Raw genomic sequence first — 26,573 nt, 5'->3', positions numbered from 1 at the left:
CAAGTTTTGGCTTTGTTAATTTTGTCTATTATTTGTTTTCTATTCTATTGGTTTCAGCTCACATCTTTAATATTTTTTATCTCTCTTCTCTGATTGGCTCAAATTGCTCCTCATTCTCTAGCTTCCTAAAGCAGAAATGTAGATGATGAATTTTAAGCCTTTCTTCCTTTCTCATATAAATACTTATATAGCTAGAAATTTCTCTTCAACTTAAGTTTATTCTTGAGTCCACAAATTTTGATTTGTTGGATTTAAATTATCACGTTTTTTTTCAAATTTTAGATATTTTCCATTATTATTTTTTCAAACAGTTTTATCCTGCCCCTTTTGCTCTCTCCTCTTTTGGACTCAATTAGACAGAGAGCTTAATATTATTGTCTCACATGGCTCTGAAACTCTGTTCATTTTTTCCTCAATCATTTTTCTCCCTGTTCTTCAGACTGAATAACTTCTACTGCTTTTTTAAATTCACCAACAATTTCTTCTGCTTTCTTCTATCTGGTGTTGGACCCATCTATTGGCACTTACATTTCAGTAATTATATTTTCAACTCAAAAATATGCACTGAATTCTTTTTTTATAGTTCCATTTCTTCCTCCAAGTTTTTTATTTAAATTCTACTCAGTTAACACATGGTACAACAGCAGCTTCAGGTGTAGAATTTAGTGATTCATCACCCACATACAACACCCAGTTGCTCACCACAAGTGCCCTTCTTAATTGCCATCACCTATTTAACCCACCCCTGCCCACCTTCCTCTGGTAATTCCCATCAGTTAATTCTCTATAGTTAAAAGAGTCTGTTTCTTGGTTTGTCTCCTGCCCACTTGCTATATGCATTTGTTTTCTTTCTTGAATTCCACATATGAGTGGAATCATATGGTATTTGTCTTTCTCTAACTTATTTTACTTAGCGTATTACTCTCTAGCTCCAACCACATTGTCGCAAATGGTAATTTCTCATTCTTTTTATGGCTGAGTAATATTCCCTTGTGTATATAAACCACTTCTTTATCCATCCATCAGTCAGTGGACACTGGGCTCTTCCCATAATTTGGTCTATTGTTGATAATGCTGTGATAAACATCAGGGTGTATGTATCCCTTCAACTCGGTAATTCTGGATCCTTTGTAGTGCAATTGCTGGATCATAGGGCCATTCTATTACTAACTTTTTGAGGAAACTCCATACTGTTTTCTACAGTTTCCATTTCTTTGCTGATATTTTACATGTTTATTCACATCTTCCTTTAGGTTCTTGAAAATACTTACAATATCTGCTTTAAAGACCTTGCCTGCCAATACAAGATACAGAACATTATGGTGACAGTTTCTATTGAATGCTTTTTCTCTTAAATGCAAGTTACATTTTCTTCAGATGTCTACTTATTTTTTATTATTGGATTTTATAAATAATGGTCGTACAGATTCTGCACTCTTTTATGTTCCTCGGAAGAGTGCTGATTTTCATTTTAGCAGGAAGTTAACTTGGCTATGCTCAAATATCAAAGTCTGTCTCCACTGCAACAGGCAATAGCAAAATTCTCTCTTCTGTTCTTTCAGCTTCCTGATACTGTTCTTGTGCCAAGCCCACTGGGTCTCCTCTACACATGTATAGTTCCAACAGTCACCAAAGATTTGGGCATAATTTAAGTGCAGGTTTTAGAGTTCATTCCCTTCTGTGGCTCCCTCCCTTACCTTGTTTTTTTTTTTTTTTACCTTGTTTGTTTTAGAGTTCATTCCCTTCTGTGGCTCCCTCCCTTACCTTGTTTTTCTCTGTCTAGCTGTTCTTCCAACTTTAAACCCTGTCCTCTAACACTTAAATTTTGTAAAGCTCAGGCTCTCTGATACCCTATGCAATACATGAATTGGGGAATGCCTTCAGACAAAAATCTGCATTCTTTTTTTTTTTTAAGATTTTATTTATTTATTTGACAGAGATCACAAGTAGGCAGAGAGAGGGATCACAAGTTGCCAGAAAGTAGGCTCCCTGCTGAGCAGAGAGCCCAATGCGGGCTCGATCCCAGGATTGAGCCTCTGAAGGCAGAGGTTTTAACCCACTGAGCCACCCAGGCACCCCCAAAAATCTGCACTCTTAAATCTTTCCCCTTGCTGCTGCCATCTTTCAGGAGTAGACTCTGCCATTTTCTATCTGTTTTGTGTCACTCTCTTGTATTTTCAAATACATGTTTATGTTTTTGTCCAGATTTTATAAATTGCTATCTGTAGGAGGGCTGGTCTGATCAAGTGATTTCATTACTACCCATCAGCATTTATTTTAAAGTCCTAATGTAACACCTACTATATGCTAAACATTGTGCAAAATGCTACATGCATATATCCCTATCCTCAAGGATACCATCTTTTGTTGACTGACATATATTTTTATATAGTATTTTAAACATATATGAATAATACACAGACATATGCATGTATAAATAAATGAAAGTAGTTTTTCTTACTTTTCTACTGCAGATCGTTTCTGTGACTTGCTCTTATAATTTAATGCCATCTTAGTTTCCATTCCAGTGTAGATAGCAACTCCTGCAAAATAAAACAGTTCTTTAAAATAATCTGCTGGCATATTTCAAAAGAGAGATATACTCACTAGCATGAAAGGAAATGTATTATCTGATTATTGTTATAATTTGCCTTCAAGTCTTTTTGGAGTTTTTAAAAGGCTTTCCAAGTCCAATTCTGGGGAACTCCAATCACTCAACCTGTTGGATGGGAAAGGCATGAGGGTTGTATTTCTGAGTTATAATTAATATACCTGAATGAAAGAGATGTTATTAGAGTTGAAACTGATGAAGGAAAAGGATTTGGAAAGGTAAAGATAGCAGGGAAGGCCATTATAAATAGAGTAAACACTGTTAACACAGAAATAGAAAAGCACTTTGAACAATGGAATGTAGTCAGAGTTTGAAAGGCCTTGAATGCCAGAATCTAGGGTCAAGAATAATTTTCTACCACTGGATAGATAATATGGGAACCTGTCAGAGGAAATGAAATAAACAAAGGTGCTATTTTAAGAATGTGTGCCTATGTGAATGACAGATTAAGTAAGAATGACAGTAATAATCGCCTAAAGTTGGGGAGTGAATGAAGTTAGGTAAGACCAGCTTTATAAGAAACTTTGGAGTTAGACCTTACTTTAGACCTTACCTCTGCTACCTATTAGTTCTGGATCCTTGGGCAAGTTATTTAATCCAAGTCTCAAATTCCCCATCATTATATAGGAAAAAAATATGTCAGAATTGTTGTGAGGTTTGTATGACAAAATAGCAAAATGTCTAGAAACAGAGATATGATCAAGGAATATTCACACCCATCCTTAAATAGTGAAATCTGAGAAGCAGTGTAGGATTCATCATGCTCTCTTTCTAAAGATTTATCCTGGAATTTTCACCAGTACTCTTTAAAGGCAGGGATTATAGCTCAGATGACAACAGGCACTGAAATTATAGAAATGTGAGAAATCAGCTGGAATGCTATGCAGTAGAGAGGTGGTACTGAGGCAGACAACAGCAGAAGCCAGCTAACGGCATTCAAATATACATTTTATTTTAAGAATGTGAAAGGTGTTTCGGCTACAGAGATGTATTAAAATATAGCATTACATGAGGGGGTCCAAAAGCCCTGGAGATGTTCTTTGGTTTTGGGCATCAGAACATAATTATGGTTTTCTTTTTTTTAACTATAATAAAATATACATTACATACAGTTTACCATTTTATTACTCTCAAAGTATACAATTTGGTGGCTCTGTGTACAATCACAATGTTGTGCAACCCTAACTTGACATTTTTATCACGCTCAAAGAAAACCCTGTACACATTAAGCAATCATTCCCTGTTCCCCTCTATTCCCCAGCCCTTGGGAACCACAAAGCTACCTTCTGTCTCTATGAATTTTCCTATTCTGGGTATCTCAAGTAAATGGAATCATATAATATGAAGCTTTTTATGTCTGGCTTCTTTTATTCAGCATGTTTTCAGTGTTTATCCATGTTACAGCATGCATCAGTACTTCATTTCTTATGGGTGAATACTATTTCATCATATGGGTATCCCACATTTTGTTTATCTATTCATTAGTTGATGGATATTGGGCACTTTCTACCCTTTGGCTATTGAAAGTGCTGCTATGAATATCCCATACAAGTCTTTGTTTGAACACATATTTTCAATTCTTTTGGGTATATATCTAGGAGTAGAACTGTTGGATTGTATGTAGAATTGCTGGATCAACAACAATTCTAGGTTTAACTCATTGAGGAACTGCCACACTATTGTTCACAGCAGCTGTGACATTTTATATTCCCTCCAAAACTGTATGAGGGTTCCAAGTTCTCTACAACCTCACCAACACTTGCTGTTTTGTTTTTTTTTTAAGGATATACATATCTTTATCAGAGAGCCTCATACTGAGAGATAAAACATAGCAGTTAATAGGAAAGAAGAGAATGAAGAAGAGACCCTCAAAAGCTGTAAGCATTCAGTAACACAGGCTGGGCAGTACATGAAAGGTCATTCCTAAAATGGGAGAAGCTAGCTGACAGACAAAGGTTATCGGACTTCACAATTTGTCTAGAGTTGACTCAGAACATGTGAATTAACTTAGATCTCTAACACTAGAGCATTATTTATTCATCCTTTTGATAGAGTCAGTATACATTCCAATAATACCTGCCATACAGTCATAGGTCAGTAAGAATTTATTGAATGAATGGATGAAAGAATGAGTCAGTGGTTTTATTAATCTAATCTAAGAATCATCATAATGGAAATTATATAGGTGGTTATTTAACCATGTTGCCAGATTATATTGGTTCTCAACCACCATAAAAATCAGAATTTCTTAGCAATGTTTCACAAGTATCCACAAAAAAAGGGAGCAAGGTTCTAGTCTGTTATTAAAAAATAGGGATTAACAACAACAAAAAAATAATACATTTTATTACACAGTCTTTGCAAGAAAATTATTACAGACAACATTTGACTAAGTAAATTATCCAACCAAAAGAACCCAAATGTTATTCTTTAAAAAATACTTTACATAGGGGTGCCCAGGTGGCTCAGTCAGTTGAGTGTCCGAGTCTTGTTTTCAGCTCGGGTCATGATCTCAGGGTTGTGAAATGAGCCCAGTGTCAGGCTCTGTGCTGGGATGGAGCCTGCTTAAGATTCTCTCTCTCACTTCCACTGCCTACCCAGCCCCACTTGTGTGCCCTCTCTTTCAAGAAGAAATGCTTTAAATAAAGCATTGACATGAATCCATAACTTAAAATTTTCAATATAGGGTGCCTGGAAGGCTGTCAGTTAAGTGTCTCCATTTGGTACAGCTCATGATCCCAGGGTCCTGGGACTGAGACCCATATTTGGGGGGGGGGTTCCTTGCCCAGTGGGGAGTCTGCTTTTCCCTCTCCTCTGCTTCTCCCTGACAAGTGCTCACTCTCTCTCTCTCAAATAAATAAAATCTTTAAAAAGAAATTTTTTTTTTTAAATATATACAAACCAAAAATTTCTTTTGTGTTTTTTAACCTGGCTCCACGAAGCAAGAGACTCTCCGGCCCCAGAGGTCTAGGGAAAAAGAAAAGCATTAAATATATTAAAAATTCAATTAAATTCTAAAATGGCATCTTCAGCAGAAAAATCCCTGAGCTATAGTTACAACACTGCTTCCATATAAAACCAAAATCTTGGTTACCATAAAGCTGTTTAGGTCAATTATGTAAGTGACCATAACAACAAATATCTGCTTTTGCATCTCAGGCACTCAGTGGCTCAGAAACAAGATTACACCTAGAAATAAACTCACAAAGCCATTTCAAGATTTTTAAACATAAAACACAACAAAAGATTAACCAATGATTTTAAAATGTTTAACATCATGAAATTTAAAAATTTTGTGCAAAATTGAAGTTTTTAAATGGAAAATACAGAATTAAAATGCAATGTAACCATGAATTGCAGTCTACTTTGTGTATAAATGCAACAATTCTCCATGATCAAAATTACACTGGATAATAAAACATAATGTAGTAGTGAGTTAGTACTTTCTCTAGGCAAGACTGACACTACAACTTGACTACTTGCTACATACTACGTACTCTTTAGAGCAGGGGTCTTCCTGCTGCTTGAATTTTTCTCCATAAAGGAGATGTAAAATGAGAAGGAATAACTAGAAAGGAAATTGTATTTTCTTAGTGATAGCAAAATGATAAGACAGTTACGGGTAAGTAAAGAAGCCTGAATTTTGTTGATATTCCTTGTATTTTTCTGAAACATACATATGCAGTTACTCAAATCAAATAGAATCTGAATCAATTCTGAAGACGTATGCAAATCCAAACACTCTAAAAAAATCTAAAGAACCAAGAAGGATCAGGTATTTGGGACATGGTTAACCAGTATGGTTTTATTAGAAAGTCATATTTAGAGCACATTCCATGGATATTCCAAAATTAATTACTCAAAAGGCATAAAATAGCTCTTTTTCACTTGGTGTTGGTTCTAACAATGAACAAAATAACTGGGCTCACATTGGTATATAAAACTGGGATATGATAATGGAAAGCTTCCAAATTAAAAGATAATTCATCAGTTTACTCAGGTTGCTTTAGCAAAAAACATGGCTGATCTTTTTAACCATTTTAAGTGCGGGTAAAATAACTGTTCTTTTGATTTACCAGCCACAATATCTTAATAAATTCGGATTATGTATCCACATATATATATATCCCACTATGTCACTCTAGAAATCAAAAATAAAACCTAGTCATATTCATTTGATTTTTCATTTTCATTTATTCGGCAAGGGGTCCTATACTTACAAAGACTTTGTTAATGAGTTTACTGAATGTGCTTCTGTATTAATGTTTATTAAAAATGTGAACTGGTGCTGAAGTATCATACTTTTGGTGCCTTGTTTTGAGGACGGCATTTTAAAAATGCTCTACTCTTCTTGTTAGCGACTTATTTCATGCAGCCAGTAGTAACTGAACACATCTCCAGAAAAGCAGTGGAATGCTAATTGGACTAGAAGTTCAAAGGCTGATTCCAAGATTTATTCTCAATTTGGCTTTGCCGTCATGAGTAACAATATAACCTCATCATATCAACACATTTCTGAAATAACTTAAAGCCTTTTAGGAGCCAGAAATTAACCTGAATATTGAGGGCAAACACACCAAAACAACCAACAACAAAAAAAACAACAACCAGAAGAGTAAATAAGAGATTGGCCACTAGATATGATTAGCCACTAGATTGGCCACTAGATTCTAGATTGGCCACTAAATATGACATTTATACTTGTCACACATTATATAAAACTTTTTTTTGGATTCTAGACTAAGTGTGGTCATTTAAATATGTAAGAACGTGAACAAGAATGGCTGTTTCCTTTTATGTCATTACCTAAAACTACCAGAAAAATACAAATACACAAATAATCTTACTAAACTACTTTGATATCACTTCATGGGATTTTTTTTGTTGTTCTTACTCATTGCTGCTACAAATTATTAAAGATGAAATGTTGAATGCTTTTAAATGAACCCCTTTCCACAATGTGCTGCTTACTTACCTAATCTCCCTTTAACTTGATTTTAGTCCCTCCCCAATACAATTCTCACATAATAGTAATTGGACAATGCAAATTATTCTTACCTTACAATTTCTTCCATTTGTTGAGTTATTATCATTCGTCCCATGAATCTATCAAAGAATTCACCATGTTACAAAAAAAACAATGATACTTACTTATAACATCAGTGGGTGAAAAATTTTTGATAGTTTTGACACTACTCTTATACATGAAACAAAACTAAACTTTTGTATTTGGAATGGTCCATTCTTTATGTTAGAAGTTACACAAGTAAATACCCATCATTCGTTAAGCTTTAAAAACCTGATATTCTTGCCATTTCCATTTCAGTTATGAATGAGGTAACAAAAAAGTTTTTCAAAATGGCAATAAAAATGTCATATCTTATTAGTTTAGTCATCATAATTTACAATTTCTACACAAAGATGCATATATTATTTAGCCAACAATGAATACTCACACATACCATAGTTTATTAAGTAAAGTCTCCTGACTAGAATCATTCATTCACTCACTAATTGACTTGGGCATGCATTCATAAATATTCACTGAATGACAACCATGTGTGAGTTAAGTGTTGGGGATAGGGTAGTAAGCAAAAACATATCAGTGAACTCCAGACCTTCTTTAACTTTTGGTTGCCTGAAATCTAGAGTAAGCAGCCCATTATCATAATGGATTTTCACAGCCTGGCCTTTCAGATCCAGCTTCTGCAACCAGAACAGCTCCATAGCATAGAGTCAATTCAAGTGTACAATCACTTTCTACTAAATTCTAAGGTGAAGAACACTTTAGACAGAACTTTCATATTAATCATCTCACTAGCAAAGAAATAAGCATTCCTTTCTAAATATTCCTATTATCCCATTGCCAAGTCACAGATGCTTAGACTTTGGCTTCAATGTTTCTTGCTAATCTCTTATTTCTACTTCCTTCACCTCCTTGTATCAGGAAGCACCACTGAAGTTTTTTATTATCTCCACTTAATGGAATTTTATATAGTCCTGATCCCGGCCTCAATTTTGGATTTAGATTCAAAGAACCAATTCAGCTGCTATTTCCCTGAGTATCTTCTGGAGATGATGTGTGATCACTCTTTCGATTTCCCGGAGCAAAATTCCAATAAGAGACCTATCTTCCTTCATTTCACCTGTCCTGTGTCCCTTGATTCTAAGGTACTCCTATCTCTTTATGCAGGTTCCATACTGGATTAACTCATCTTGCACTTTCCCTAGCCATTTCTCCAAACACACACTTTAATTTGATTCAAAATGGAAATAGTTTCATTATTCTCTTTTCTGATTATAAAGACTACCTACACTGAAACACACACATTTTATAAAATGATTTAGTTTAAAAAGACATCAAGAGAGAAATAAGAATCACTGGTAATCCCACTACTAAAATACAAACACTGTTAATATTCTGGAGTATTTTTCCAGACTTTTTTTTCATGCATATATCTTAAAAACAAAATGGAATCATGCCATAAATACTATTGGTAACATTTTCCCTCACTTAACATATCCCGTCAAAAACATAGATCTACATCATTTTTTTAAAAATTTATTTATTTATTTGACAGATAGAGAGTACAAATAGGTAGAGCAGTAGGCAGAGGGAGAAGCAGACTCCCCGCTGAGCATGGAGTCCGATGCGGGGCTCGATCCCAGGACCCTGGGATCATGACCGGAGCTGAAGGCAGTCGCTTAACAGACTGAGCCACCCAGGCGCCCCTACATCATTATTTTTAATGGCCACATACAGCACTGTATTTTGGGGATTACTGCATAATTTAAATAACTCACTGCTGAGTGTAGGTTTTTTCCACCTTATGGATAGTTTAAACAATGTAGCCCTGAACAACCCTGTGTATATATCTTTTCATATTTTCATTAGGATACATTCCTAGGAGCATTATTTCATTATATTTCATTAGAAAAAATTTCTAGAAATGCAGGTGCTGAATTCAAGTTTAAAAAATTAAGAGTTGTAAAAAATAGAAAGAACTAAAGGAGCAAAGGTGCCCATCCCCCTCCCAACTCACCTCTGACAATCACGTTTGTTCTCTGTACCTAAAGAGTCTGGTTTTATTTGTTTTGTTAGATTCCACATATAAGTAAAATTATACAGCTTATTTCCTTTGGTATAATATCTCTACAGGTCCACCCATGTTGTTGCAAATGGGAAGATCTCATTTTTTTTTTTAATGGCTGAGTGATATTCTACTATATACATATACCACATCTTCTTTATCCATTCATCTACCAATAGATACTTATGTTGCTACAAATGATACTTTATCTATTCATCTATCAATAGATCTTGGCTACTATAAATAATGCCATAGGGGTGGCATATATCCTTCAAGTTAGTGTTTTCATTTTCTTTTAAGATTTAATTTATTTATTTTGACAGAAAGAGTGATCAGAGTAGGCAGAGAGGCAGGAGGAGAGAGAGGATGAAGCAGGCTCCCTGCTGAGCAGAGAACCCTATGCGGAGCTTGATCCCAAAACCCTGAGATCATGACCTGAGCCAAAGGCCGAGGCTTAACCCACTGAGCCACCCAGGTGCCCCTGTTTTCATTTTCTTTAAATACCCAGGAGTGTAATTACTAGATCATACAGTATTTCTATTTTTAATTTTTTGAAGAATTTCCATACTGTTTTCCACAGTGGTTGCACCAATTTATATTCCTACCAACAGTGCATGAGGGATTCTCTTTCTCTTTATATCCTTGCCAACACCTGTTATGTCTTCCCTTTTTGATACCAGCCATTCTCCCTGATGAGAGGTGATACCTCACTGAGGTTTTGATCTGCATTTCACTCATGATTAGTGATGCTGAGCATTTTTTCATGGGCCTGTTTCCATCTGTATGTCTTCTTTGGAAAAAGGTCTACTCAGGTCCTCTACCCGTTTTATTTATTTATTTTTTTTAAAAAAGACTTATTTATTTGAGAGACAGAGTGTGCTTGAAATGGAGGGAGGGGTGGAGGGAGGAGAAGGAGAATCTCAGGCCCTCCCACCCCTTAAGTCTCCACCACCACCCCTAGGGGGTTGGGGGGAGATAAGCAGGGATGGAGCTCAATCCTACAACCCATGAGATTAGGACCTAAACTGAAATCAGGAGTCAGATGCTAAACCGATGGAGTCACCCCGGAACCCCTCTTCTACCTGTTTTTTAATTGAAAAAAAAAAAATTTTTTTTGGTGTTGAAATGAATTAAGTTCTTTATATATTTGGATATTAACCACTTATTAGGTATATCATTTGCAAATACCTTCTCCCATTCACTAGCCTCCCTTTTAGTTTTGTAGATGGTTTCCTTTGTTGTGCAAAAGTTCTTTATTTTGGTGTAGTCCCAACAGTTTATTTTTGCTTTTGTTTCCCTTGCCTGGGGAGACATATCTTGAAATATGTTGACAGAAGTGATGTCCAGGAGATTACCGTTTATGTTTTCTTTTAGGAGTGTTATGGTTTCAGGTCTCACATTTAGGTCTTTAATCCATTTTGAGTTTATTTTGTGTGTGTGGTGTAAGGATGGTCCCTTTCTAAACTTACACTTTGCTAATGACAATAAAAATTAGTCCAATGTTTGTATTATCTGTCAAAGGTCATAGATTAATTATAATCCAACAATTCTACTTCTGCAGCTCTGTCTTTTCTTGGGAAATAATCTACTACTATACCGTACCTGTATAAGTCTGCTTCTGGTTGCTGACATTCTATCACAGCTATGAGTGTGTCCAAACTGGCAACTGTTTGTAATACTGCTGTTTCTGGAACTGCTACATGTGTCTGGAAAATCAAAAAATAAATAAATAAATAAATAAAAGATTACACTACAGTTTCAGGATCCAAATGGGACCTTATCATCTATTTCAAATCTCTTTTTGGATGAAATCATAGTATACTGTAGTTGAGATCACTTAGCTAGACAGCAGAGAGGAGAAAGATTACAAAATAACGAATATGAAAGGAGCTACTATGATTACTAGTCTAGACAGGCCATTTGCAAATAAAAAAATTAAGTCTGTATTAACAGTCACTATTTGCTCAAAGTTTATTATAAAGCAATTTAATGGGAAAAATGCGACTTTTCACTTTCATATGTGAAAACTGAGAACAATTTAAAGGTGTCTCTTATCTAAAAAAGCAGCAAAATATTAAAGGATTACATTTTTCTTAAAATCACTTTCCATTTTTAACTTGATTAAACCACATGAGGTTACCCTTGAAATAAATATGTAAGGTTATTTCTTTTAAAAGACTTCTAAGTTTTAAAAGCTTCAGTGGTTTAAAAATTTTCTTCCTTAGCAAGTCAAACAAAGGAAAATATCACTATAACCCAAAACCCTTCTGTTCACCCAGAGCAACACTTATACATATTCAAGCACAAACACACATGTACAAACCTTCAGGTTAGTTTCGCCATCCAAACTAGCAGTTGTAACGTGACAAGAACCATCAAGTCGATCTGAGGATAGAAGCACCAAATCTGCAGGAAAAATTTCATCTTTGGCTATTCGAACAATATCACCCACCTATAAGGAATTATGGGAGAAAAGTAAATATACAGATTTTATGAGGCAGAGACTTATTTTGATTGAGTTTTAAACAGGTGGCCTATCAGAATATTTTAATATAGGAAAGTAGGCTTTTAACTAAAGTATGATCAGATTAGAATTTGTGCTACCAAAATATAGTTGATTTCCATTATTTACTAAATGCATACCCGAATGTTTTTTGATCTAGTTTTTACAAGGCCACCACTTCGAACAACATAAACAGGAGCTCCATTTACTTCATTATCTGAGTTATGTCGTAACCAATCTTCATATCCCTGTAAATACAAAAGAACAACAAAAAAAACCCCTTTTTAATGTAATTAGAAGATACTTTTATTGCATGAGAAAAAAGAAACATAAACACTTTTCTCAAAACATTTATTTAAAAAAAAAACCCAAAAAACATTTATTTCATTTACCAGAATTACATTAGTCTAGTTTGATGCACATAACTCACTGTATTTGACATTCATTCCTACTAGGAACACTCTTCTCTTGGTGTCATTACACATGTTCCTGGTTTTCATAGTACCTTTCTACTTACTCTTCAATTTTCTTACAGGAGACTCCTTGCATGTTACCTTTATGGGCCCCTTTTACACCCTTCACTTTCTCACTATAAGATTTCTTCTATCCCCATGTCTTCAAAAAATCCCAAAATTTATCTCTAGCCTATATCTCTCTTTTGGACTGTAAACTTCAATATCCAACTGCATTCTTAATATCTCCATTTTGATGTGTCACTAAACATTTCAAAACTAAACTGACGAGGTTATCTCTCCAAATCTATTGCACTTCCAATGTTTCCCATCTTGACAAATGACATCAACATCTATTGAATTGCTCTTAGCAGAAATCTAGGAAATCATTCTTGATTCTTACCTTTTCCTACACCTACTTAATCTGTAAGTCCTATTGCTTCTATGTAAAAATGATGTTTTACTCATAAAAATAAATTCACAGAGCATTACTACAACAACAGTAAAAGAAAAAAATGAATAGATTTTGAAACTGAGGTTGAGTTCTTTCACTTTCGTAATCAACAGGCCAACAAAATTAATTATAATATGTACTTCAAAAAAAATATGATAGGCTACATGCGTCATCATTAAAAAGGGGCACAGACATAAGCATTTATGGAACCTTTGATTAAATGTTTAAGGAGTGGTAATTTTTTTAAAGTGGAAAAGCCTTTTTTGCTATTTTATTTTATTTATTTATTTTCAAAGATTTTACTTTTGTATTTGACAGATAGGGAGAGAAACAGCACAAGCAAAGGCAGGGGAAGAGGGAGAGGGAGAAGCAGGCTCTTTGTTCAGTGGGAAGCGTGTGGCAGGGCTAGATTCTAGGAGTATGGGATCACAACCTGAGCCCAAGGCAGACACTTAGTCGACTGAGCCACCCAGATGCCTCTTCTCATGCTATTTTAGAGGAAATTCAGTAACTCAGGGGTGCAATAGAAGTACAGATAATGGAATGATATTCAAGAGATAGAATTAAGTGATAAAAATGAGGTACAGAATGTATTGTGTTCTATGCTATCATATATGAAAAAAAATGCCTGACTACATGAATATTCTGCATAGATATCAGGACTAATGTACAAATATATCAGGAGAGGAAAACAGGGGACTGGGAGGGGAGGTTAGGAATATAAAAAACTTACTGTATACTATTTTGTACTATTTCTGTTTTTGAAAAATATGTGAATCTATTACCTAAAAATGTAACATTATAAAATATAAAGCAAATATTAAGGATTGCTTCGAAGGTCTCCTCCCCCGCCCCCCCCCCCCCCGCCAGGGAGTAATCTTTTGGGAAAGCATTCTTTTTTGGGGGAGGGGGAAGCATTCTTAAAATACTTAAATTATACTGACCTCATTTAAGATTTGGTATGTCAATTTTAGAGAAATTTAACTGAGAGTCAAAACATCTTTTCTGAAACTGTCAAAAAATACAATTCCTTTTATAGTCAGATAACATTAACAGCTGAACAATGATATTATCTTTTAAAACACAAATTCTAATCCACCTTATATGTTACTGCCAGATTAATGTTTCCAAAACATTGTTTTAAAATTCACTATCTTGGGGCGCGTGGGTGGCTCAGTGGGTTAAAGCCTCTGCCTTCGGCTCAGGTCATGATCCCAGGGTCCTGGGACTGAGCTCCACATCGGGCTCTCTGCTCAGCAGGGAGCCTGCTTCCCCCATCCTCTCTCTACCTGCCTCTCTGCCTACTTGTGATCTATCTCTCTGTCAAATAAACAAATAAAATCTTTAAAAAAATAAAATAAAATTCACTGTCTTGTTCAAAACCCCCTCAATAACTCTCAATGCTTATAGCAAAGAATTTTCCAACCTCTTTAATTTAGTATCAACCTGCATTTCTGTATTATCTTTTAATACTTCCCTCCACAGGGTCAAACATTTAGTCAGATATGTCATTCCCCAAAACAGGTTTTGGCTTTTCCTGCATTAAGCCTTTGCCTAAGTTGTTTTTTTCTATCTCACCTTCTTCACCAACTGTCATTTTACCAATACTCCAAGTTTCATTTCTATTATTTATTCCATAAAACCTTCCTGATTATCAGATGAAATGTTCCATTCTTTCTCTGAATACCTACAGCTCACTGTCTCTTACTAGTACCTTATTAAACTGTAATTACTATTGTATTTGGTCTTACCTTCCCTACTTCATAGGTTTTAATTTTACAGAAGGCAAAGACTATGATACTTCAGAGCACTATAGTCTTGCATTATACAACCAGAGAGAAGACTTAATATGTAAGTATGACTGGAAGTTAAAAAACAACTTCATATTAAAGTATAAATAACTAATAAAGCTTTTTCTATTTTGATAAGAGTGCAAAGGCAGACTAAATAGGGGAGAAGACAAGGAGGGAAGACTGGAACATGGCAACTTTCACTTTGTAATTTTTCTAAAATTTGTTCCACTCATCTATAGTGATGGATATATAAACCTGAACAGTACACACTCTGGTTAAGTTTATTGAATGAATAAAACTTAGGAATAGTTACTGCACAAGAGAAAGTTCTTGAGTTCTGAAATCATTTCTGAAAAAGAGAGAAAAAAATCCTTATAGATCAAATTTTTTCTTTGAAAATTATGACTTTTCATATATCTTCTTTTGCTTTAGTTGTCAAAATGCTCTCAAGTAAATTTAGTATTCATCTGTAATAACCATACTAACACAGGATTGAGGTATAATCTTTCTACTTCCAATCTTTAGTTTTTACATGTTAAGTAAACTTAACTCTTTTTAGAGAAAGACAGATTGTTAATTGTTATTATCCTATTTACTTTCTCATTTTGCAGATATAAACTCACCACAATTTCTCAACTCAGTTAATGGCATCACTTTTCAATTAAATCCAGTGTATATTTGGCCAAATATATTGGGAAATCAGGGCAAGAAATTTCACAACATTTTACATTGAATTTACATTCAATAGGTTTATTCATTCATTTATTTATCTATCAAACAAATGTTTATTATTGTAGGCCCAATTTGTACATGACTTTGTTTTGGTCACTGAAAATAATCTGGTATATAAAACAAATGTTTAGCTCCTAGAGCTAAACATTCAAATGAAGGTAAGAGATAAATAAACATTTACTCAACAGAACAACAGGTAGTGACAAACAATACCAAGAAAAAAGACCAGATCAGGAAATGATAGAGGGACATGGTGGTCAGGAAAAGTCTAAGATATCCATGTGGAAATGTTGCACAAATATCTGTATATGTGTGTCTGGAGTTCAGGGAATAGTTTTAGGATACATATTGATTTGAGAACCACCAACATATAAATGGTACTATAACCCACTAGACTAAATGAAATCACCTAAGAAGAAAAGTATATACAGAAAAGAGTTCCAAGGGACAAATATGTGTTACTTTGAAGAAATAAATGACATCTACAAAACCAAGTAAATATGTAACTGTATGAAGTGATTTGGATGCTTACTGAGTTGCACAAATTCTAGCCTCCAATAAAACAGTAAAAGGAAATCAAACTTAGTGAAAGCAGTAGCATGGTATTCTGACACACCAGATTTATAACGTAACTGTTAATCCATAGGTTCCTCTTATTCTTCTATGTAAGTAATAAAGAATATACTACATCCCAGAGTTATAAAATGTTTGTCAATTTTATTTCCATGTCTAATTTAAATATTATCCCTAAATCTTATAAAATGGAAATTCACCATATTTACAATTATGATTCAATTAACTCTTTCAGGTGGAAGGGTCATCTATTTAACTGGGCCTCTGACAAGATTTTTTGAGAAGTGATAGCTATACAGACAAAACATTTCTATGACTTTATTTTTTATTCAGCATGTGTATCTAATGATCTTACTTTTCTATATCTACATTTTAATACCAATTCAAGATTTGGCTGAAGCTATTTCCCCAAAGGTATTACTTTATATAAAAATCAACATTACCAGGCAAAGTAGTAGGAAGCGGGAAAACACTATACAATTTTTACTCAAAATGGTCATGTCAAAAGTACATGCTTCACTCCCAAGAAATATACCTCTTTTGAATTGTACTTCCTTTAAATATTGCCAAACCTACAATGATGACTATAATAATTAAACTGTTTCATATATACATTGGTTTGTACATAAAATGCTTGTTTTTGGATGCTTCCTAGGCGTGTCAAGGGAACAACATATTTTAACAATGGTAATCATTCCATGAGTCCCTAGTACCTGAAATGCAAAAGTGGCTTAACTCAGTTTAATTTTACCATATTCAATACCAAATTTGTTGCTTTCTTATGGAAATCAGTTTCACAAAAATAAATGTTAGTCTGAAGTGGAAATATTTATCAACTTCTAAATGACTTGGGGGAAAATAGAAAGTATTGTCATACCTGCTTAATGGCAGTTACTGTTATCACAAAGAATAATGGAAGTCCACTGGTAATTGGACTGGTAGGTGTATCAATCATAAGCTAGATTAACAACAACAACAGAAAAAGAATGCAGAATATTAATATTTTTATATTGTATACATCACACTATTAACATCTAAAATCTCATACTTATTGGGAACTCTGAAAACACTACAGGAAGTATGTATCATGATCCAGAGTAAAAAACAGGAGAGAGATATCATGCATAGAGTTTATTTCATAGTTTCACCGAGTTCATTTTGTTAGTTATTATATGAAGTTAGTAGAATCTATTGCATATCCACAAATATTGCTAGAGTAGACTCAGTCACTTCTGCCTTTTTAACACAGAGTACTTAAGGTCTTCCTCCTTAGTATTTGCTTATAAGCAGAGCTACAGCTGCTCAGAATCTCATTTTACATTTCTTTGCCCATCCTGGTAAATGCTGAAAAGTCTGTCAGCAATTTTTATGCTGGAATTCAGAATAAATTCACCACTTACGAAGAGAGAACAAGGAATGGGACTAGGAAAAGGATTTTTTCTACAATGATTTTGTTGTATCTACAGAGCCAGAGGGGAAGAGCTCAGAAAATGATGCCGTAATTACGATCTAAATCATACAACTGAGGTTTCAATAAATTGCTGTAGAAGTAATTTTTGCAGTAATTATGTTTGGTTAGTTAAAAAAATGGATTTAATGGTTTATTAATGTTGCTTTATCCTGAATAGGCCAATTAAATTTGTTCTATTCCAGAGACAAGCTGAATTCCTGAACTTAGCTAGTAATTTCAAAAATGCATGTGTTAGTGGACATGGTTAACATAAATTCTCACTTTTCAAAAAAAAAAAAAACTCAAGTTGATGTTCTATTGACAGAAAATCAGAAGTTCCTTCTCTGTTCATGAAAGAAAGCAATTTTTTTAAAAAGTGAATGTTTCCTCAAGCTTTAAAGTAATCACTTGACAAGTTTTTTTTCTTCTGAAATTCCAGGTTCTATGAAAGAAAAGTTCAGTTTATACAAAAATTCAATGCTACATTGAAACAAATTGCTAATGTGTCATCAGAAAAGAATAACCCTTTTAAAAGAAAATGGCAATCATTCTTTTAAAATCTTGACTTACAATCAAGTTTGATAAGCTGTTCTCTTGATACTTTGATATTAGAGAAAAAAAGGAACAACGTGAAAATTAAGAAATTGTAAAAGAGTTTATAATGCATACAGATTTAAGAAAATGGTCCCAGGATTAAAAATCTATACTCGTGGGGGTTCTTAAAAATTTAAATTAAAAAAAAAACTTAAAAGTATAATTTAAACTGAAAACAAAGGAAGAGCCAAAGAAAGATTTTCATGGCCAAAGATGGTTCCATAGGCAGAACTGTGCCAAAAACATGTGCTGTATATTAAAAGCCAAAATATTTTTGTTCTGAGGCAGAGCAACTGAAATGTAAAATTGATTTTGATTATGGGTATCAACACCACAGCATATTAATGATGAAACAAAATAAAATTAATCTTAAAATTCATAGGCTATGTTTTAGAAATCTGCATGTGGTTTAAATCACAATATTCACTGATTACAAAGGGGAAACTGTGCAGGAAAAAAAAAGTCCCATAGTCAAATGATTTAGAATGCAATGTAACTTTCCCCTGAAGACATAACTTTAGAAATCATTCTATAAACTTAATCTATTCAGAGATAAGCTTACCTGAACCAAAAATATAATAAGAAAATAAAAGTTTGCCACTCTTCTGAATTGTTCAAATAAATTTTTTGGAACAAAATTCCACACAGTATACTAAAAAAAAAAGAGAGAGATGGATAAATTAATATTTAAAATAACATACACTATATCCATGTAATAATAAGCAAAATGAAATCAGATTTACTAAGTCCTTAGACAAATTACGTAAATCTTGATGCTACAAAAACTACCTGGCTTTTAAGAGTTTCAGAACTTTTATTCTATACTTTTTTCTTTCTTATACTATTTATTGCTAATTTTAGTGTAATTTAAACAGATGAGATAAACTGGAACCTACCAATTTTGCTATCAAATTCTTGATTTTTTAGAATCAAGATGTAGATGACAGATCTAAAACAACATTTAATAATTTATTTTGGATTCTGGTTACACAAAACTGAACTAATGTTAAAAATAAATAAGAGCTGATAAAAACGCTCATAGTAGATACAATTTATTTCCTATTTTAAATAGCTCAGTGTCAGAAATAAAGGAAATGGTATAATTGATTATCTTTTGTTAAGTACAGAATATGGAAAAATAACTTAGAATATGAAAAAGATTAAAAAATACTTTACATAAATGATCACTGGTATAACCACCAAGAAAATCTCATGAAGGTATGAAAATCTGTCACAATGTCAATTTTTAAAGTAGACAGTCAAATGACCCTGGACTAATCTCTCTGTACCCCACTTTGTACCTCTATAAAATGAGGACAATAATAACATAGTGTATAGGGTTGTTAAGATTTACATAGCTAATATATTTATGAAGCACTTAGGACAGAAACTGGTTCATATTAAATTAATATCAATAGTAAATATTAATTAATTAAATTAATATTAAATATTAATTAATATTAAAGATTAATCATATCATATACATAATAGCTATGTGTCTGTTATTAGATTACTAATCAGCATACAAGCCTAGAATGTTATATTATAGGGGTAGGGTAAAACAGTACAAATTCTACTCATGTCACTAACTGCTCACAACACAATTTCACATGAAACAGGAAAATACTTTGTAGCACTGTTACTTTATCTACATACATTCTCTCAACAGAATGTAAGATCCTTGAGGCTAGGGACATGGTTTTATTTACTACTGTATCTCCAGCACTTAGCACTACTACTCAGCACACAGCTGAAGATCAAAACTTGAGCAGAACAGAAGAATATATACATAATAGGTTCACACATACATAAGGCTGAAATGCATTTTTTTTAGATAACTATTCTATCTCAAGGCAATGAACCCTTAATGGTTATTGACCGTTTCAAGATTTGTAAGAGGCAGTTTACCTAATTTTCTCTGGTGCAATGTAAGATGATTCTAATTTCAAATTATCTTATTTAAAAAATTCAATTCTTCATCAGTTGTTTGAGACCTCAAATGCCCTTTCCCATATGAACAATTTTATAAATAGGGTTAAGTCCCCAAAAGAGCCCACAAAAGCCTGTTTGACCCAAAGTTATACAAGTAGTACAATACCTAACAACATTTCTCTCAGATGAAATTATATTTTCAGTTCTAATCTGAAATATCTGAAACATATATTCCTGTGGTAGTGGTACCACCAGTGGCTCCAGAATCTGGGAGTGGGGATTATGTTCAGGGCTCTGGTGAAGAGATGTAGATGCTTTCTATTCACTGCTCAATGTGTAAAAATGAGATGGTAACTTTGGGTCATATCATCTCCAGCTGATCTTAATTGGAGTAAAAAGACAGTTGTCCCAACAGGGGTCATAGTATTCCAGGTAACTTCCTTAGTCACCAAATCAAATATATAAAACTTCATAGGAATCAAGTTGGCAATGTCCTAAGTTTACATCAATCTATTTAAATCATAACAATGACACTATATTTTGTCTTCCAGAATCTCAAAAAGAACAATTACATAAATTGGAATTAGGGTAATTTGTTTCAGGGTATTTTCTTTGGCTATTTCAATAACACATGGAAAAACTCAGAATAAATAAAAATTTCTAAAATACAAATATATTAACAGACTGAACGAGTCTAAATTCTGTGTTTATCCTATCATATGTAAAGGAGGAACTACAGAATAAATATTAAACAATATAAAAATATTCTAAGAAAAATAGTGATTTATTATGCTTTAGAATTATTTTAGTTATTATGTAATAATGGTCAATAAAAATATATTAGAAGGATAACTTCTTTAGAGCTATGTATATGAATATACAATTGACATTTTTTCCTCAAATTCTGACATCAGTAAGAAAACCAAAACATAGTTATGAAATTAAATCTTTTGCAAAGAAGTTGAAATTTAAGATAAGGTAGTTAAATTAAATTAAATTAAATTAAATTAAACAGAGATATCACGTACCTACACAATGTGCAAGACACTTGCACTATGGGAGGAACTAAGAGGTTTTAATATTAGAGGAAATTAAGAACAAAATATCAATAGCTATATTCAAAGATAAAGTAAGTGAAGGAATAGATAAAGAACTAAAATGAAAAGCAGTCAGTGAGAAAGAAAAATTTAATGACAAAAGTCATATTTGACATGGGCTTTAAGATGGGAATATTCAATAGGCTGAAAATGGTGGGCAATTAGAGGAAGATCATTTCAGGAAAAAAAGACAGCATGAACATAGAGAGGAGGAAAGTTCATCATGACTCTGTGGGATAGATAATAATACAGTGTGGAAGAGTTTAAGGAAATACTAAGGGAGTATAGTTTGTAAAGGGAATTTAGAAAAAGTCAGCCTCAATATGGTCAGAAAAAAAATGGACACTGTCTAAATAAGTACCCACGTTTCTGAATCTGTGGTCAAAAATGTGAATTTTACATTTCCATAAAAACATGAAATCTACAATCTCTGCAGAAACATAAAATCCACATTTAAAAAAATGTGGTTATCAACACGACATCGTAGCAAAGGCATAGTTGGAAGTTCAACACGTTTTTATGGAAGAGCAGGTAATCTGGTTTGCAGGAAGTATGAGAAAACAGTAGTGGAATAATAAAGGAGTAATGAGAGACAGAGTCCTCATATGCTGAAAAAAAAAAGCAGTGTTTATTTAAATATCTACATTTTTGAAACTGTGGTCAAAAACAATAAACCTAATACTTCTGCATATGAATACAATCCTATAAAGATACTTAATCTCAAAAGTTTTCCAGGACACTCAGTTTTCAATACTCTCAGAAGACTAAAGGATCCTCTAACTCCTAGCAGATAAGAATTACAAAAACTAGATTTTAAAAATGGATTCTGGAAAGTATCCAAAATATGGATAGAAACTGGAAGAGAGTTTAATTTTTAAAAAGATATAAATGGAGGGAATATAAATTGTGAACTATGGCTTCTTACCCTGTAGACACTATGTAACTCTCACACCTATGGCAGCAATCAGTAGGGGAAAACTTATCACAAAACTCTTATCACAAAATATGACAGAGATTTGAGTTCAGGGCTGGAAAAGTAGATGGAAATTTAAGGGGAAAGTACTGGTAGTGAAAGAACCATGCAAGGAAAATGACCCAAATTCAGAATGTAAACCATCCAAACTTAGGCTGACAGCTAAACTCTGCACCAAAAAGGAATAAACTGCAGATATATGCAATAAAAAGATGAATCTGCATTATTGTTACATCAAAAGAAGCCAGACACAGAAGACTCATACTATATGACTGTACTTATATGAAATTCAGACAAAACTATAGTTATAGAAAGTAGATCAGTGGTTGCTAGAGCTAGAGATGAAGAGGAAAAGAACTAGCTGCTAATTTTTTAGTGATGGATGTATTCTATATCTTGACATTTGATGGTCACATGTTGTTACACAGTTGCTAAAACTCATCAAATTGTACACTTAAAATTGGTGAATTTTAGTGTATTTAGATTATACCCAAATTTTAAAAAAATTTTTTCAAGGACTTTTAAAAAAAGAATTTTACTTATTTTTACTATTTATTTGAAAGAGAGAGTGTGTGTGCAATAAAAGATGCTTCTTAAGGTGGTCTATGAAGCAAAAGAAATGATCGAAGTAGAACTCGACTCTTAGTCTCTTTGAATCACATCTCTAACTACACTGTCCAATAGGTAACCACTAGTCACGTATGATTGACATTTAATTTAAAATAAATTAAAATTTAAAAATTAGGTTATTCAGTGGCATTAGCCACATTTCAGGGCCTAACTAGTCCTAAATAGCTACTGGCTATCATAGCAGACAGCAAACATTTCCTCTGTCGGGAGAGAAAAGTCTATTGGTTCAGCATGGCACTATAATCTTCAGTTTCAAGATAAACTAAGATATCTTAAAAATGTCATAGAAAGGGGTGCCTGGGTGGCTCAGTCAATTAAGCGTCTGCCTTCAGCTCAGGTCATGATCTCAGGGTCCTGAGATGGAGCTCTGCATCAGGGTCTCTGCTCAGAAGCGAGTCTGCTTCTCCCTCTCACTCTGTGATCTCTCTCACTTTCACTCTCTTTCAAATAAAATCTTTTTTAAAAAGTCATAGAAAAAAATAAAATGAGGAAGAATATGTGAGTGAAGCAGTACCTTGGTACTATAAAATGTTTACAGAAGAGTGGTAAAATTGGAGGAAGTCAGGTTTTAAAGTCACACAGAACTGAGTTCAAACTCCAATCTTGTCACTTGTGTGCAAGCCTGTAAATTATTTCCCAATGCTTTAATTGAAGAAACAAATATAAAATGAGCATAATGCTTTGCAAAAGCGACCTCAGAGCTATAAAAGAATTAAATGATATGAGATGCACATAACATAGTGCCTGGCACACAGTACAAATATTAATTCCTCAGTTTAACTGCAACTAAGGATAATTTTGGTTACCTGGTATTAACAGCTGGCAACTCCTTTTACTTTACAGTTCACAATTTTGGTTAAGATAAATTTGCCAAAACCATTTCCTCGATTTTTTTTTAAGGATATAAATGTATACTAGAACACATAAATCACTTTTCAGAACAAAACTGAACATATCTATAGTTTTAATATTGTGTTAATGCTTACCTTAGATGAAATGATCCGGTTATCTATAAATTTCTGAGGTGTGTAAAGGCCATTCTGGGGAAACCTGTTGGCTATGTAAATAGTTCTTGTGTCACTTTGATGTGGTGGGTCAAAACCCTAAGACCAAGCAAAAGAAAAATAATGATCAACAAGGTTAGTTATGATTTTTTACTGTTGGTTTAACTAATCAGATTGTACCTATTATTATTAGACCTGAATTGCATATAGGCTCAATCTATCTAATTATTAGCAGAGTTAAACATATATTTTTTTCTTTCCCAGCTAAACTAGTATATTATCCTCAAGTATAAACTAACTAGTTTATACATCTGGTAATGAAAAATGATCCATACTCTGTTAGAAATGCTTTCATAAAGGGAAAAAAAATCATAGAGAAGATTTACAGAAGCATCTGAGGATAAGACTTCTTTCCTTCCCTTTCATTCCTGTGGGTTCCTTACCTTTCTTCTTAATATGGATTCCTACTCAGTGATGTGGAAACCCCGTGTAGCGATGGCCTAGCCAGAACCTACCACATCTGATGACAAAGGTTTATTATTTTATTTCTTCCACAACCAGATCAACTTGGTTTCAAAGAGCTTTGATCCCACAGGCCTCACAATGCACCAGGTAGGGTCTTGCCCAGATTCATTTCACATAATCTTCTCTTTGCATTAGTTATATAATCAAATCCCTGAAATATGAATATATAATTCTGGCCTGAAAATTAGGATACCATCTTTCAAGGTACATTTAGTAATGATCTACAGTGTAAAAGTTTTCACTGGAACAAAAATACCGATACTTTATTCCCAGAGTATTTTACTATTTTCCTAGGTGGCAACTGAATCTTCAATACTCCTTTGGCAGATCTTGGAGATCCTTTGACAGGCCGAAAGCAACCACCAAAAGCAAGGCCTTTTGGCGGGGGTTCTATCTGGCAATGATTTGAAATTTCTCAGATTTTCATTTTTTTCATGGTGGTCAAAGGCTATATACTACTGCTACTAAGTTATTAAAAAGTTAACTAAAGTTGGTATTCTTGACTATAAGAATCCACTTATAGATATTAAGGACTCTAATTCAGTAATCTAGTAAGTAAGTGATGTGGCTGCCATTCAACACTCAGCATCCCTGTAAAATTTCCATTAAGCACATACATACACAGAAAGTAGAAATTCCCATATTACCTAGATGTATATTTTGTTTAGTACATCAGAATATCAACAGTGTTATGTATAAGTTTCAACTGCTGTTATTCTGAGTTTTAAAAAATTTATTCTGTGATCTTAGAAACAGCTAGTACAAGACTATGAAAATTAAATGCATTTGTATACACCATAAAAAACCATGAAGTTTCATTTTATTTGTTTATTCTATTTATAGTGATGACCACATTTTGTGGATGTGAATGTGCCATTATGTGTCTGATTTCACAATCAGTTTCTTCAAAGATAAAATGTGGCATGCATATTTATCTTCCTCATAAATTTTCCTTTAAACATTTCATAATTGTTCCCTGTATTAACTCATGGGGGGAAAAGGCAGGTCTCAAAACTGGAGTTGTAACTCATTGCTCTATCTAGAATATTGCAATCATCTAAAAGATATATGCCATTTATCCATTCAACAAATATTTACTGAGTTTAAGTACCATGTTAATCTATGAAGGATTATGTGATTTGTTAATTACTCAAGCAAATCACAGTATGCTCCAACTAAATAAATAAAAAGGAATGAACAAAGAGTTTGCATGCTACTCCTATAATCTATTGCTGTATTTCTCAAAGGGGGCTCACATGAAGTTGGCCAGTAAAGTTCATAAAGTCATAAGAGAGATAGACACACAGGTAACTGGAACATTGGACAGCATGAAGCATATTTATTCCACATCCACTCTGTAACCATGTAAAAATAATAGCAAGTTACATACCATGTATGTAAGCTTTAGGGATAAATTAAATTAAAAAAAAATAAATTTATGGTTCTGAAAGAATATACAAATCTTTTTTTTTTTTTAGATAGAGAGTGAGCGAGGGTGCACATGTGCACATGCATGTGAGGGCGCGATGCGGAGGGAGAGGGAGAAAGACTCTTAAGCGGGCTCCGTGTTCTGTGTGGAACCTGATTCAGAGCTCAATCTCATGACCCTGAAATGATGACCTGAGCTGAAATCAAGAGTCAGATGACTGACTGAGCCACCCAGGTTCTCCAAGAATGAACAAATATTTAAGAAGATGTCAAGACAATTGAGACTGGGAACTACTGATATAGAATTTTATTATTTGCTAAATTCCAGCAAGACTAGAATGTATTACTATGTACGTCTAAAGTTATGAAACATAAAGCAAAAGAAGGACTTCCTCAAATTACATATGTTATTTATATATCTTACTATTGCAACACCTCATTCATGACTTTCCAGGAAGCAAATACTCATCCTCTTCCATTCATCTCTACTGGCTTTACCAGTAATCACATACTAAAGTTTTGAAACTCCTTAGATTTCTATAATTATTTTAAGGGAATATATTGAAATATTTTAAAAATGAAATCAATTTTAAATTAAACTGAATTTTAAATGCAGTATCATTACATTCCAAAATACCATAATTTAACATAATTCCAAAAGGAGAATGACAAGTTTTTCCTTATTCTATAACATCCACTTATACATTTTTCAGTTGTACTTAATTCACATG

The 26,573-nt window shown here is 33.5% G+C and overlaps 1 protein-coding gene across 3 annotated transcripts in view; it reads right to left on the bottom strand.

Moving 5' to 3' along the window:
• The window catches only part of ATP11B (ATPase phospholipid transporting 11B (putative)), a 117,291-nt gene that overhangs the window by 67,795 nt on the left and 22,923 nt on the right, over positions 1-26,573 (bottom strand). For all 3 annotated transcript variants that reach the window (XM_044251854.1, XM_044251855.1, XM_044251856.1), the window contains exons 2-10: positions 23,872-23,988; positions 18,816-18,905; positions 17,087-17,167; positions 12,346-12,453; positions 12,026-12,154; positions 11,305-11,408; positions 7,670-7,717; positions 5,514-5,578; positions 2,462-2,543 (exon numbers count right to left, since the gene is read on the bottom strand). In XM_044251854.1, coding sequence (XP_044107789.1) covers positions 2,462-2,543; positions 5,514-5,578; positions 7,670-7,717; positions 11,305-11,408; positions 12,026-12,154; positions 12,346-12,453; positions 17,087-17,167; positions 18,816-18,905; positions 23,872-23,988 — 824 coding nt within the window. The remainder of the gene's footprint in view (positions 1-2,461; positions 2,544-5,513; positions 5,579-7,669; positions 7,718-11,304; positions 11,409-12,025; positions 12,155-12,345; positions 12,454-17,086; positions 17,168-18,815; positions 18,906-23,871; positions 23,989-26,573) is intronic.

This window comes from Neovison vison, chromosome 6, assembly GCF_020171115.1.
Source record: "Neovison vison isolate M4711 chromosome 6, ASM_NN_V1, whole genome shotgun sequence".
Classification (NCBI taxonomy): domain Eukaryota; kingdom Metazoa; phylum Chordata; class Mammalia; order Carnivora; family Mustelidae; genus Neogale; species Neogale vison.
This window is presented reverse-complemented; position numbering and strand designations above follow the sequence as displayed.